This window comes from Octopus sinensis, unplaced genomic scaffold, assembly GCF_006345805.1.
Source record: "Octopus sinensis unplaced genomic scaffold, ASM634580v1 Contig18900, whole genome shotgun sequence".
In the NCBI taxonomy this organism is placed as follows: Eukaryota; Metazoa; Mollusca; class Cephalopoda; order Octopoda; family Octopodidae; genus Octopus; species Octopus sinensis.
The window spans coordinates 110416-125808 of record NW_021836126.1 but is presented as its reverse complement, the minus strand read 5'-3'; the positions used below and the strand labels follow the sequence as shown (position 1 = coordinate 125808).

General features: G+C 37.3%; 1 protein-coding gene and 1 pseudogene across 1 annotated transcript; both read right to left on the bottom strand.

The window, feature by feature from the left end:
* Window positions 1-8164: 8164 nt before the first annotated feature.
* Window positions 8165-10362, bottom strand: LOC115231809 (annotated as a pseudogene).
* A 341-nt stretch (window positions 10363-10703) lies between these two features.
* LOC115231808 (14-3-3 protein homolog 2-like) lies at window positions 10704-11027 on the bottom strand. The gene has a single exon (XM_029801744.1). The coding sequence runs from the start codon at window positions 11025-11027 to the stop codon at window positions 10704-10706; it is 324 nt and encodes a 107-aa protein (XP_029657604.1).
* Window positions 11028-15393: the final 4366 nt, after the last annotated feature.

Sequence of the window (15393 nt, the reverse complement as noted above, 5' to 3'; positions counted from 1 at the left end):
TCATATTGTCTTTGATAGAAATTGATTTATATTTTGGTCTCCAATTTAAATTCAAATCAATTTTTCATTTAATTTGAATCTATTATAATTATAAAAGCTACGCACATTCAAATTTGTAAATCAAAACTTCAAAGCACTGTCTCGAATATACGTGCCAATTAACAATTCTGCAGGAAGATCCATTTGGACCATTTTTAGCTGTCTCTTTGACGTCCGTATAGTCCAGACTTTTACTGTCAATAATTTAAGTTTTACTCTTATACGGCTTTTTCGGAAACTTATTCCAGTTCTCGGATAACGGAATTTTGCTTTCCTAAAATACATAAGTTTAGGGGGACAATAAATTTTTAGAAATCGTTGTAATTTCAATGTTCAGACCTGTAATGGACTATGTACAACATTATTGATTATAATTACTGAATTTACACTCTATATGCAACATCTAATGAGGACGGACTATTAGTCAAATAGTGTTAATATTCTATCCCGAAGCACAGTATTAGAAGGTGGCACTCTAATATATCGCTCAAGGACATTTTAAACTACATGTGGTAGATTTTTCTTAATAGTTAAACTTCTTAGGTACGCTAGGAAACGGACTGGTGGAATTATTAGTTTTCTTGTCTTGAGTTTGAAGTTGCTAGTTTCGGACGACACGTGTGCAGACATTATTGAAAAATAATTTTTTAATTTTTTCGCTGTGATTCTCTGCAAAGAAAGTGGTGACTGTAAAGGATCGGCGTTCGGGGGGCTTACAATTAATAAGATATCCTTGAAAATGTGCTTTAAAATCAGAGTTGTATAGCATACGCTACAGGTTTAACGTTTATTCGCGCATTTTTAATTCGGCCAAAATTGATGAAAAAGTATAGATCGGAATTCCAAATATAATATTTCTAATTAAAGAAAACTTGACGTGAGAAAGTTCTTTACAATGCACTAGTACAGGGGTCGGCAAATACTTTTGGAGAAGAGCCAATTTTGAACATTTTTGGAAACTTCGAAAAATTGAAGAGCCACCTTTTACCACTTGTCAAAAATTTAAATTCATAAAATTAAATAGACATTAATTTAAAAAATAATTAAGAATTTATTTTAAAAAATTAAATTAATTGGACACATTAATGAGAAATGTGATTCCTCATTTCTTTGGAAAGTTGGTTAATGTCTGGGTCGTAAGTCGTTAATTTTAATCTGAGGTTAGATTCCAAATTCAAATCTGTAATTTTGTTCCTTAATTTCAATTTTATATAATTCATATGAGAAAAATTTTGTAATTCTGAAAGGCAAATAAACTTTGATGCCCATAATTCCTTACATGTCAAGTCCAATAGCTGCATTTCGAACTCAGCTGCCTTAATTTCAAATGGCAATAAATTTAAAGTGCTGACTTTAGCACATAGAGGGTTTATAACGAACGATAGTGTTGCCTTTTCTTTTCTAAAATCCTTAAATCTTTTTATATTTAAACATTCATTTTTAACCTGTCATTGAAAGATTCCTTCATATACAAAAGAGCATTTTTTTAATAAGTTTTATTTATAATTCGATCATTTTCTTCCAAATATTGGCGTAATTTAGGAAAATGTAAAATATTTTGTTCTATATTTTCTTCAAACAGAATTAATTTTTTCAAATAATATCACTTCCTCATACACGAAAAATGCAATATTTCCACTCCTTTGCAATTTTGAATTAAGTTTGTTTAATTCTGATGTTATGTCAACCATAAAATAGAATTTCTGCAGCCATTGGTCATCACTTAATTCGTCATAATGAATTTTTTTCTCATTTAAAAAAAGTTTGATTTCTTGCATACAAGAAGCAAAACGATTGAGAACGTTCCCTCTCGAAAGACAGCGAACTTTGTTGTATTGATGTAGACCAATATACTCGTTGTTGGTTTCGTTTAACAACTCTTTAAATAGCCGATGATTAAGTCCCTTAAATATATAATATATTACTCATGATATAATGAAGTTAGTAATCTTTATGACCAATTCCATCACTTCTAAACTTTCTTTCGGAAACGTTTGCGCAGATAGTGCTTCTAGGTGGATGTAGAGTAATCACTTCATGACCAATTCACCTTTTAATTAAAGTTATAAATCCCTTTCTCGATCCCAGCATGCTTGCAGCAACGTCAGTTGAAATTGAAACGATTTTATTAAGAGGAATATAATTCGTTTCAAAATATTCTACGACTGCGCCAACAAGATCTTCACCACGGGTTTGACCCTTTAGAGGCAATAATGGCAAAAGTTCTTGCCTCAAGAAACCTCGAGACACATAACGAACAAACAGAGACACTTAAGTATGACATGAACAATGATACTTGTGTAATGTCATTTATATCACATGATTAAGGGTTTCCTACGTTTCTGCAAGGAACTGGGAAACCCACTCAAGGAAAAGGTGGCACATGCAGAGGAATTTCGGTCGGTTATAAAGAAATGCACTCCGATTGAGTTCCTCTGCAGAAGGAAGAGAAGGGTTTTCCGGATTACGGTCGGGTCATCAGAAGATCATGTAAGGAAAGTACGGCTGTGGTTGGAGGCAGGGATCACCTAATTAGTTAGTTCTGACCTATCTTTCTCGGTGATCTTGGAGTTAATAAATAAATAAATAATATCACATGATTCATATATTGCTATTGAAATTGAATTAGACAATTTCATGTCAGAAACTTGTTGAACAGATACATTCGAAGACATCTTAAAAGTCCTGTCGGCTACTATTTTCGCAGATAAAGGAAAAATCGTGAAAAAGTTCTTCAGAGGTTTTAATGAAACATGCCTTTATAAATTCGCCATCGGTAAATGGTTTTCCCCTTTTTGCGATCTCGTGGCTTATCAAAAAACTGGCAATATTTGCAGTCCTGGCATTGTGATACCAATATTTAAAAGCGGAATTCTCAATCTGATTATTCTTTACAAATTCTTCTACAGCTTTCTTTCGAGAATCACCAATTGGATATTTTTTTGCGAAATTTGAGTGTTTTGTGTTAAAGTGTCTCTCTAAATTTGACTTTTTATTAGTTAAAAATTGAAAAAATAGTTAAAAATTGAAATCATTTATTAAAAAAATAGTTAAAAATTGAAAGAGCCTAACGTAAGAGTTAAAGAGCCTTCAAAGGCTCGCGAGCCTGCTTTTGCCGACCCCTGCACTAGTAAACAAACCAAAAAGTTCCTGTCTTGAAACAATTCTTCAGTCTCCAACGGAAACAGACGTGATAAAACAGAACAAACGTTATTAGAACATACAAGCTGACATGCAATCCTGGATAATTAAATGAGACAACTCAAATATAACCATTTCTAACAGAAATGTTATGGATGGAAGAGCGTAGTCCGTCCCTGTTTATTATGTCGCGACCCACGCTGGCGACCATCCCACGCTGGCGACCAGAGCGACCTTCATTGTTGACAAGATTGACAGGGCGACCTACATAGTTTGACACTAATTACTGACTAAAGATAATTGCTAAAAAATCAAAAAACTTAACATTTTTTATCTCTATTCATAGTAACTATTTCGTAATTCGAACTAAATGTTTGTTAGGAAAGACAACTAACCATTAATCTGTATTTATACATTATATTTTTACTTTTCCCTTTTTTTCATATGGGGATTCATCACGGATTCGTCCCACAATCTTTTATTATTCATTTCTAAAAATAAATACATCGTAAATTTAACATTAAGTTCATCTTCGACAAACGATGCCTCGTTATTTTCATCTAAATTATAAATAAGATTATAACCTGGGATCGCCGAGTGGTGTGTCGTATTATAGGAAAAAGTTACTTTGTCTAAAAATTGTTTCCAATTTTTACGTATTTGTTTATCTAGAGAAATTGTACAATAAGACCGGTTTCAGTAGCATGTTGTATAATTTGATTTTTAGAGAGGTCGAAATTTGTTCGTAATATGTCCTCCGTATTGTTTCCATTTTTTAGTTCCTTCTTTATCCATCAGTTTTGCCATACCACGTGTCAATATTAAGTTAAAGCGCTCAATTACACCCTAATTTATTTCAAATTTATTCCTCGCATAGTTGAGCCATAAGTTGGTTTTTGAATTCCAACCCGTTGTCCGTTTGCAAGATCTGACAATATCCAATTTGATAAAACAATTTTTGGAATTTATTCACCTCTTCTTCAATTAAATTTCAAGTCTTACCAGAAGCAGTTTTATTTTTTAAAGATTTGCAGACAACAAATTTGCTGTAGATGTCAATAATTGTCAGTATCCAATTAGATCCATCGTTAAAATCTTTATATCTTCTAACAACAATAAGATCCGCCTGGAATCTTTCATTGGGTTTTCCTGCAGTTACATGGTAATTAGAATCCGACACCTAGGTATTTTTTTTAAATACTTTCAATGGTAGGGCAAATTTACAAATTTCGCAGTCTTTTATAATTTGTTCGATGATTGGACGTTTTACAGTGAAATAGAATTCACTGCACTTTTTCTGAAGCTTTCGTATTCCCCATTGGGATTCTTGGTGAATGGCGAATGCTAGTGTCCTCATCTCCATTTCATTGTCCAGACAAATGACCAATTTGTGTTTTTGGTTATTCTCGTCCTTTAGATAAAGACTATGAGTTAGGAGTCGCAAATATACCGATCATTAATAATGATAAATTGAGTCGCTTTTTTCGTGCTAACATCTTTTGAGAGAAACCATATTTTTTTTGTAAAATGACGCTAAACCATTTCTTAAAATGAATTTTTTCCGGTTTAAATCGCCTGTCAAACTGAAGGTCATAACCTGTCAAACTGATGGTCGCCAGCGTGGGATGGTCGCCAGCGTGGGTCGCGACATATTAAACAGTTTTCTCTAGAGTTATTTTGAAGAAGGCAAGTTAGTTATTAGAGAATAGGACAAAAATGACGTTATTAATCTAAATGAATAATTAATGACAAATGTTGCTGTGATGACCCACACTGGCGACCAAGGTCATGACTTATCAGCTTGACAGGTCAATAAAAACATTCCTAACCCAAAAAGGTTTGATTTAAAAATTCAACTAATCTCCTATACGGCCTACGGCCGCGAATTTTAAAGTTACGTGAACTTTTTTATTCTAGAAATATTAATATTCTTATGAACATTTCCATTTTTATCTTTCAAAGAATAGTTGTAATTATTTTCTTCGATAATTCTATATTTTGTTGTATTGACATTATCAAACAAGGAAAACCTTCGAATGTCATGTTTAATAATGACATGATCCCCGGTATTTATATTTTCTTTATCGGACCTTCATTTTCTTCTACTTTTCATTTTCTCTTTTGGTTTTGTGATATTTTTCAAACAAAATTTTCAGGTGAAATATTATCCGACTTTGCTTGATAACAAATTTCCGCGTTTTCATTTTCTGCTTCAAAAATTATTAGTCCTTCAAGTTGTTTTATATTTTGTATAAAATCACTTCCAAAATTCATAAAAATATTAAATAGACTATGCTTTGTGGTTGCATGGACCGTCTTATTGTAGTCATAAGTAATTTGTTTAATAATGTCTATTCAATTCATCAAATAACTCGTTCTATATATGAACTGTTAAACTCTTTTCCACTGTCGGTTTGCAAAATAATTGGAGAACCAATAATATAAAAATATTTTCAAAGAGATTACATATTTCTGTTTTATTATCTACCAAACTCGGATGATTTCGAACCCAGAATCTCTAAAAAGTCGATCCGCCTCGTTAAAATTGCCTTCTATGAATCTAATAACTGCAGCATTGGTCTGAGTGTTACGGGAGTATAAAAAGTAGCGAAACCACAAAGAGTCAACTTTTTTAAAATCCAAAAAGAAATGCTGGTCAATTGAGCCGTATATTTGGACTCCGGCTGACCCCAGAGAGATCACGTATGGAAAGAGAAAAGCCAAAGAAATTATTTCTCCCAGGAATTGTATTGGAGGACGGTCGGACACTCCATCTCTATTCGCAAATATTCCTGAAGAATTAGGATTAGCCGCAACACAATTTTCTATATTTTCCGAATGAATTAAAACAAAAGTTAAATATTTGATATTTACCTAATAAATGTGTAAAAAGGAATATTATTCACGCTCCATTAAACAAAATGGAAATTGTCTATCTCTCTTATTATTATATTTTATCTCCTAAACACCAACACAGAAAGCCTATCTGAAAACATTCCTGCATCCCCGAGGACTCTACTCGCCCTCAACTCCCTCAAAATGCTCAACCCACTTAAAAAGACTACAGCCAGTGTCGACTGAAAATAAACGACACTTGTATAAATGGACTGGGTGACCTCCTTAGTCCCCTCCAACTGTCAATGTCGACTACTTGTTCTCTATATTGAAATATCCCCCAGTTAGTCACACAAAAAACACTTTATAACAATGAATAGCAAGACACTGTCTGTTCTCAGGCGGTCACCCAGCCAAGTAATAGAATAGCTTAACTGCCGTGTTGAGATGTAAACAGGTATTTATACTAAGTATGATCGAACAGTGAATTAAAATGGACGTGTCTCAGATCAGAGGAGGACAGAGGAGAGAGGTCAAACCCGGAATAAAACGGACAGTCATCGACTATTCCAAGGTCGTTCAGTCTGTCCACATGTCCCTTCATTTCTTTCCGAATGTGGCACATCCTTCGGTCTAACGAGGTCTGGTCTGAGAGAAAACCAAATAAACCAACCTCCCCACAGTCGGTCCACAGCCGATTTTGTTTCTGTTTTGATAAAAATGTTGTTGAACCACATCCATGTTTTCTGTGCTTTTAGAGCACTGGAATGATACTTAATGGGATAACCGAATTGCTTCACGATTTCTGTGCCGTTGTTTGTCCACGTCCACTGCCTCAGACTTTAATGAGAGGAGAGAGTCCCCTATTTTCTCACATTCTTTAAAAAAGTCAATATTTTTTTTCTTTAGACTGTTATGGTCTCTTTCATTAGTCCTACCAAAGTATATCCACAAGACACAAAATAAAAAAAAATTATTTTTAATTAACAAAAAAAATATTCAAATATAAAAATTAAAAATAGCAACTCTGCAAATCCCGAGCCAAGCCAACGAATCACAGAACCCTGAGAAAGGCCAGAACAGTTTGTGCAAGGAAGGTGACTCACTGACCAGAACCAGAGGAATAATCACCTTCAAATGAACTTTGGGGACTCACCTCTAACACGACGTTGAAATATACAAAAAAGGATTTGATTTTTTTAAGTTTATTTTTAATAATATTATCTATAATTAATTTTATAGTGGCGAACCTATATTTTCTTTTTCTTTTCTTGTTTTGTGGATTTGTCTGTTTGTTAGGGAATGCTCCACCAAATCACGAGGCAGTTTGAAGGACTCACATTTTTTACGAAGTTTAGTCAACTCCTCAGTGACTTGCCAGTATTTTGCTCGTCTTTGCATCACTTTTTTCGCCACTCTTTCAATGAACGGACTCACGTGTTTTTTGTACATTAACAGTATAGCATATACTAGAGGGGCAGTGAACCACATACTCTTGCAATATCAATTAAATATATATTTCAATTTAAATTACCACTTTTTGTATTTAAACAAAGAAATTAAAAATTAGATTAGTTGAATTTTTAATTTACTGGTCCTCCCTATACAGGGACATTCATTTGCCCTTCTTTAGAGTATTCGTTTTCTGTAACCTCATTTCTTCTCTTCTTTGAATTAACTCCATTTTGATGAGTGTTCAATACTAAATAATTTTTGTTGAGAATCAATGCTTTGGTCATTACGGTTCGAACTATATTCTACGAACATACTTTATAATGTCTTCTTTAATGCAATTGTTTGGATGTACTACACAACATTGTCTTTAATCCTAATCCATATATATAATACTTGAAGGAGATCGCATCCCAGCTAATGACAATCGGAAATATTTTTAATTTGTAAATTATTTAAAATTCACTTGCCACAAAATCATATTTATGTGTTTTTCAACTTCAACTGCTTCTCTATTAGGAATAATAATATCAACTCGTATTTCAGTTTCGTAATGTCGCCTTGTCTTATCAGAATTAAGCATTCTATTGCATTGCCAAATAGTCGGCTGCTGCAGATCAAGCTCGCGGAAAAAAATGTTCCTGTCTTGATAAATATTGAGGATTTATCGAAGGTAAACAGAGGAGGGTTAGACAAAATAAATAATTAGTAATGATTGGGAGTATTTATATTAGCTTGAGATCGATTGTAGCGCATATGGCCTGCCACAAGATGGCCAGATGAAAGGGCGGCCAACAAGGACAGTTCCCCGGCCATGACAGTGGCACACACAACTCTGGCCAATTCACGTGCATTCCCCCCATAACTCGAACTATGCGCTCCCGCCACCCCCAACAACTGGCAATATAAAAGGCGAGAACCTCAAGACAGGCTTTTTGTGGGGGGAGGACAGTGCCACCTCCGACTGTGCCGCACTCGATGGAAGGCATTGAACAACTCACCAGCAAATCCCCACCAGACTGGCCACCATACTCGAGCAAAGTGATACAATTGGAGGACCCCACGTTCTGTGCGGGGTCTTGTCCCGTGGCAATGAAGAGAGCAGTCACCACATTGGCTGCGTGGGCATTAAACCCTCCAATCGACCCGGCCATGGCAGACCCAACCAAATTCTTGGACATGTTGAGGTCGACCAGGCTCTGGACGGTGGTCTTGAGAACGGAGGACACGACGGAGGCAGGAATAGTGGCCTCACACACGACGGACTTGCCCCTGCCTTGTACCCTGTGGGGAGTGATGGCACATAATACCAGTTGATGGCCCCCGGCTTTTTGTCAGAGCAGAAATTGCCAGACAGACTGATGACTTGGATGTGTGGGAAGTGTTGTGTGAGGAAAGTGAGGACAGTCTCTGCACACTTGGAGACCATGTTCATTCCCATGGCATCTCCAGTGGTGGCAGTAAAGCGAAGGTAGAGCAAGCGGCCGGCCTGTGTGGAGTGAATGGTGTGGAGTCTGGCAAAGCGACTGCCCCCGTCGAAGATGTGTTTGATAGTAGGGAAATGTGCGTCAATCCACTCCTTCAATTGGTTAGCTTGGTGGACGGACTGCATCCTGAGGACGGGGGCGCGAGTCATGCCATCGGCGGTGAGGACAGCAGTGACCCCCCCGGCCAAGTAGAGTGCCCGACACCCTCTATTGACACTGGCCACCAGACATCCCTCGGTGGTAGCCAAAGGGACCATATATTCCCTGCCGTCGAGGAGAAGAGGCCCACACACTCCGAGAGGGACAGGAATGAAGCCAATCACATTCTCACAACACGCCCCCTCCACTTTGTCGTAATGACCGTACTTCTCATACGGGATTCCCTCACCCCTCCTCCCCAATAAGTGCCCCCTCCGCACTCGGATTGCCCGCTCGTACTCACACAACACACTCTCCAGTCTGTGCACTGACACTCCCCCACTCCCCAACACACTCACCCACTCCTCATCCGTCAGTGGTCTCCCCTCAGTAGTATAGTCCATTGGTGGAGTGTCCTCACTTACTGATGTGCCTTCGGTTACTACTATGTCCTCAGTAGTAGGGGACTATGTTGTGAGTAGAAGAGGGGGATACCATTAGTGGAGTGTCCTTGGTAGAAGGTGAGTCCTCGGTGTCCTCAGTAGGAGGGCGGATGTCCATTAGTGGTATGTCTCCAGACAGTAGTGAGTCCTCAGTAGTAGGGGACTATGTTGTCAGTAAAGAGGGGGATACCATTAGTGGAGTGTCCTTGGTACAAGAGTAGTCCATTTGTGTATCCTCAGTCAGTGGAGTGCCCTCAGTCAGTAGTGAGTCCTTGGTAGAGGCCATTGGTCTCCCCCCAGTGAGCAGTGACTCCCCTGACCTCCCCTTGGTAGGTGTGGGAATGAGAGCGAGGAGTAGTATGAGGAGGAGGAGAGGGAGAGTAAAGATGGGTGGTGAATGTGGAGTAAAGTGGTCGTACTGACTGGCGAAGAGGACGAGAATGGACTGTGAGTGAATGGAGTGAGTGTACAAGAAAAAGAGGGAGTCGTGAAATGGCGAGACAACTGGGAAAGAAGGTGAGGAAGGCAATGCAGTTAACAATGACGAGGACTGCCCCAAACAGACACATCTCCACACCCACCAACATGCCCGACCCGATCACCCCGCCTCCACCAACGCAGTCTTGACCATGGCTGGCCCCACCCGACTGAGTGCCCCCACCACACTCCCCTCCCGCATTGCATACTCCACCAACTCACACGGCCTGGACATGTCCACCAACACCATGTAGAATGCCATTGAATGCACTTGTGTCCCCATCACTACCACACTCGTGAATGTGAAGGCCGTCAGGAATGTGCAGATTATCACGAACCCTGCCCCTCATCACACTATCACACCCATTAGTAACTTGTGCCCACTCACACGCCACAATTCTATGTACACGTTCAACACTGCCAACATCTTCACCACCACTATTGATATCATTTCACTCTCCAACACCTATTCCTCATTCCACTCACTCACCTCACACACCCTCCCTTCCTGCTTCCACATCAGCACTGACGCTGTCCATATTATGCTCAGCCATATCACTTTCCACGGGTGCCCCTCTATCAGCTTGCCGTATTCTGCCACTACTGACCCACCTAACCTCATCACTCACTTTATTTTATTTGGTTTATTAATTAATTATTACTAATAATAGGAAATTAATTAACCAAAATATTATTTCCACCCATCCTTCTTGTCAGTCCAGTTTTTGTAATTGTCTTGAATCAGTTGAAGGATCAAAGACACCTCCGAATTCAAAAACCCAGTCAAATCATCCAAGGACTCAATGGCCTCATCGAAGGTCATTTTGGCCAGACTGCAGGCCTTGTCCTTCTCCTCCAGTATTTCGTAGTAAAAGACCGAGGCGTTGAGAGCCAGGCCAAGTCGCCCAGTGTCGTTCACAGCAAAGTTTTGGGCGATGGACAGGGCTTGTTCGTATGCCTCCTTGGACTCGTCCACGTAGTATTGGCGGGCATCCGTCGAGAGGACCTCGGCCATGTATCGCCCACAGTCCCCCAATCTAAAAATAAATAATTAATTAACTGCTTTAAATAAAACACAAGTGATTGATCTTGGTCACATTTCTTTATTAAATCTTTGATGATGCCGATCTGTGTGTTGCAAATGGACTCCATTTCGTCCTGAATCTGGCCTGTGGGTGGAGGAGTACCAATTTGGTGTATTTGTGGACGCACTCCATGCCCTCCTTGTCTTCCTCCACTCCGTAGTTTCTGCACAGGCTGTTCATGGCCTTGCACGACTGTCGTAGGGCTGATATTCTGTGTTTGAAGGCCACGGACATGTAGTTCCTCTGCTTAGGAGTGGGGATTATGTTTAGACTCAGCAGTTCGATCACAATGTCGTACATGTCTATCAGTCAGGCTTGCTTATTACAGTCGTATAACTCCGCCTTTGCTAACACTTCTAGTCTCAGGTTCAGTTCGTCAATATTCATTCCCACTAACAATCTATTTTATTACCAATTCAATTATTTGGTTGCCCACAGTAAAAATATTTATTTGTTAGAAAATACAATTAGGTTGCCCACAGTAAAAATATTACATAATTTAATCTATTTTACAAATACAGTGAAACCTCTCGAATCGGCTGCTTGAAATATCAAAAATTTCACGGAGACAGTGGATCAGTAAATCATGATGAAAAATCTATTGCTGATTTTAATGAAACAATCAGTTTAAAAATTGAACAATATGGATTGGACAATGTTTATAATGCATATGAAACTGGTGTTTTTACAAGGCGATTCCTTCTAAAAGTGTGTGCACTAAATTAAAGTCTGGAATAAGGTTGTCGATCGATTTTCTTTACTATTATGCGCAATTTGTTCTGGTTCCGATAAGAGAAGGCCTGTATTGATAGGAAGATTTAAAAGTCCAAGGTGTTTTAAAAATTTCAACATTAGAAAATATGTTACCTACACCCATTCCACTAAGGCATGGATGAACCGTGAAATTCTTAACAAGTGGCTTAATGATTTTGATTGTGAACTTGTGAAGAAAAAAAGAAAAATTCTACTTGCAATAGATCAATGCCCATCTCATCAAATTATTGTCACGTTAAACTCAATCGAAATTCTTGTTTTGCCTCCTAGAACTTCCTGTCTTGCAACCAATGGATCAAGGAATTATAAAATACTTTAAATGATATAATCGAAAAGGTTGGGGCAGGGGAAAATTATCAGAATTCAATTAATGCAATCACCCTTGAAACTGCTGCGACATTAACATTCTTCGCTTGGAATAAAGTTACTCCTACGGCCATTAAAAATTGTTTCCGTCATGCACAATGGATAAAATGTGAAACAATCACAATCAACAGTGAATCTAAGAACTACGAAAATAATTATGAAGAAATAATTAAGAAATATCAAATTGACGATCCAATATCTTATAGTGAATTTGTTGATTACGAATATACTGAAAATGAAGAGCTAATGGAATTTTTAGAAAAATCTGAACAAGCTGATACATTACAGTCAAAAAAAAGTTCAATCAGTTGGAGATTTTATTTAATAATTATACTTAGGAAACAATTTATATAATACCTATTTTACAAATACAACTATTAGGTTAGCCACAGTAGAAATATTAAAATAAAGGAAAAAGTCAGGGACGTGAATTCCAGTGTTTGTGGTTGTCTCGAATGAGTTGTACAATGAGTGCCACGTCTGGGTCAATAATGCCGTTGGTGGAGTCCAACGAGCAAATGGCCTGGTCGAAAGTGACCTTGGCCAACTCACACGCCTTCTCCCTATCCCCCACAATCTCAAAATAGAACACGGACGCGTTCAAGGCCAGTCCCAGCCTAGCCGTGTCGGTGGCAGCAAAGTCCTTGGACACGTGCAAAGCCCGTTCGTAGGCCTGTTGGGACTCCCTCACGTACGTCTCCCGCTCGTCCTCCTCCAACACCTCGGCCATGTACCGACAACAGTCCCCCACTCTGCCATCCACAAACACACCAACTGCTTCAAATAGAACACGAGGGAGTGCTCGTCCGTCGACTTGCTCATCAGATCCTTCATCACACTCAACTCACACGAGCTAATGTCCCTCATTTCCTCCACCAACTACTCCTCCATGTTTATCAATACACTCTGCCGGTATTTCTCCTTCCCCTCCACTTTCAAATACCCCAAAGACTTGCACGACTGCCGAGGACCTGATATTTTGTGTTTGAAGGCCGTCGATATGTAATTTCGCTGTTTTGCTGTGGGGGTTATGTCTCTCCCCAACATTTCTATCACCGTGTCGTACATTTCTGCTATTTATGCATATATACCGTCGTAGAGTTCCGATTTTGACAGTATTTCCAAACGCAAATCAATGTCCTCCATATCACAACAAACGCTTTTAAATTTTATTTATATGAATAATTTACTTTAAGAAATTATCTATTTTGTTAATTTAAGTAAAGTTGGTAGGAAAACAAAAAAATATGACCTTATTATAATGTTTTCACTTGTCCTACTTTTTGCTGACTTAGTGATACAAAGAGACTGTAACTTGGAAGAAGAGTTTTGAAGCAATGCTTATTTTAAATTAGGTTTTTAAGAGACTGTGATTTCAATGGAGATGCTGCAAATCATATAACGTTTATTTCTATTGGAAATTTCCAGATGGCAAAATATTTTCGAATATACCCAATGGCAAAAGTGCTGATTTGGACGGTTTATAAATTAAAACCACAACATGCTTTAGGTTTAATATAATTAAATCATTTTGAGGTCCTGCTAAACAATCAAAATTCAATTTTAAAGTGGATGAAAACGTTCCAATTCAGTTTCAATCAAAAAATGTAGATTATGGTCATTCAGGATATGACAGAGGGCATGCAGTCCCTGCTGCTGATTTTAAATTTAATCAAGTTAATTAAAATGCCTGATTTTTGATTAGCAAGCAATGTGTGATACCTTCTATTATTCAAATATGATGCCCCAGGTGCCAAGATTTAATAGAAAACAATGGAAAGCATTAGAAAAAATTATTAGGGATTATGTACTAGCTACTAAAAAAGAACTGTATGTGATTACTGGTTCTTATTTTGATAAACAAAATTTAATACCGGTGATTGAATATTATTTAATCATATTTTAGAAAATTAATTCTAATGTCTGGATCCCGACTAGTTGTTATAAATTAGTGTTTACAACCGACTTTTCACATTATGCTATATTTATGCTTGAAAATACCAATCCGAATGCATTATTGAAACTTAAAAATTATAAAGTATATTTATTTTTAAAAAATATCGTTAGTACGATTTAGCTAATTTTAAAACATATGATTATTTTTCTACTTTCTCTCGAGATAAACTAAAAAATGAGAAAGACCTGTGCTTGCTCATTGATTGCGAAAATAACTTGCTTTAATTTGATCTTTCGATTCGTTAATCCACTAACCATTCGGCTTCTTCATTTTAAATAATTTTCATAATTTTATTAAAAATCTATGCACTTTTACCGTGGGTCTATTTAATAAACACTAAATCTATTAAATCTAGTAAATCAATTTAATAAACACTATTTTCAGTCAATAGGAAAAATGTAGTCATTAGGTTTTAACTCAAATTTGGTTCCGCCAATGTCTATAGCCAACAAAGGGTAACCTTCAACAGAACAAAAGAACTGCCAAAAGTGACCACATTGTATCCACCCATTTTCGAATCATTATTAATCATTATAGTTTATTGAATTTCGACTAAAAGTCCTTTTCAGGACCGAGCAAAGAAGTAGTGCGGTATTGACAATGCCCTGGGCGTTGTTTAAGTCAGACTTCCGACAGAAATACTATTATGTAACAGTTTGTTGAATAAATAAAATAAATATATAACAGTACTAAACAAGTGCAGGTTGGTTATTGATACCAATAAAGCCTATATTTTTCATTTAAATTGTTTTTTGATTTGCCATATAGTAAACGGGAATATAATAAACAGAACATATCAGTTAGAAATCTGCGGTTAATGAAAATAATCCTTTTCTGCCTAAATGGGACGAAATTGTCTCAAAGTACTACGAAAAACCACCCAGATTTCCTTAAAATACAAAAGGCATATTATCCGGTCAGTTGTGCTTCGAAAAACATAAGAGATGCCTGAAGTCGAACCCAAATACAGTATACTTTCCATCTGGAATTCAAATGGGTGACCAAAGACAATTACCAATTCTAGGTTTTCTTGATCGCTATAAGGACTAGATCGGCAAGCATCAGCCGAGATACTCACTAGAGATCTTTTTGTGCATGAATACAAAAGATCCGCCTCGAGGAAGTCAAACACTGTTATCAAAAATATTTTCCTAAGCTAACCCAATGCTTCCCAACATATTTACAGAAAAAAGATTGCA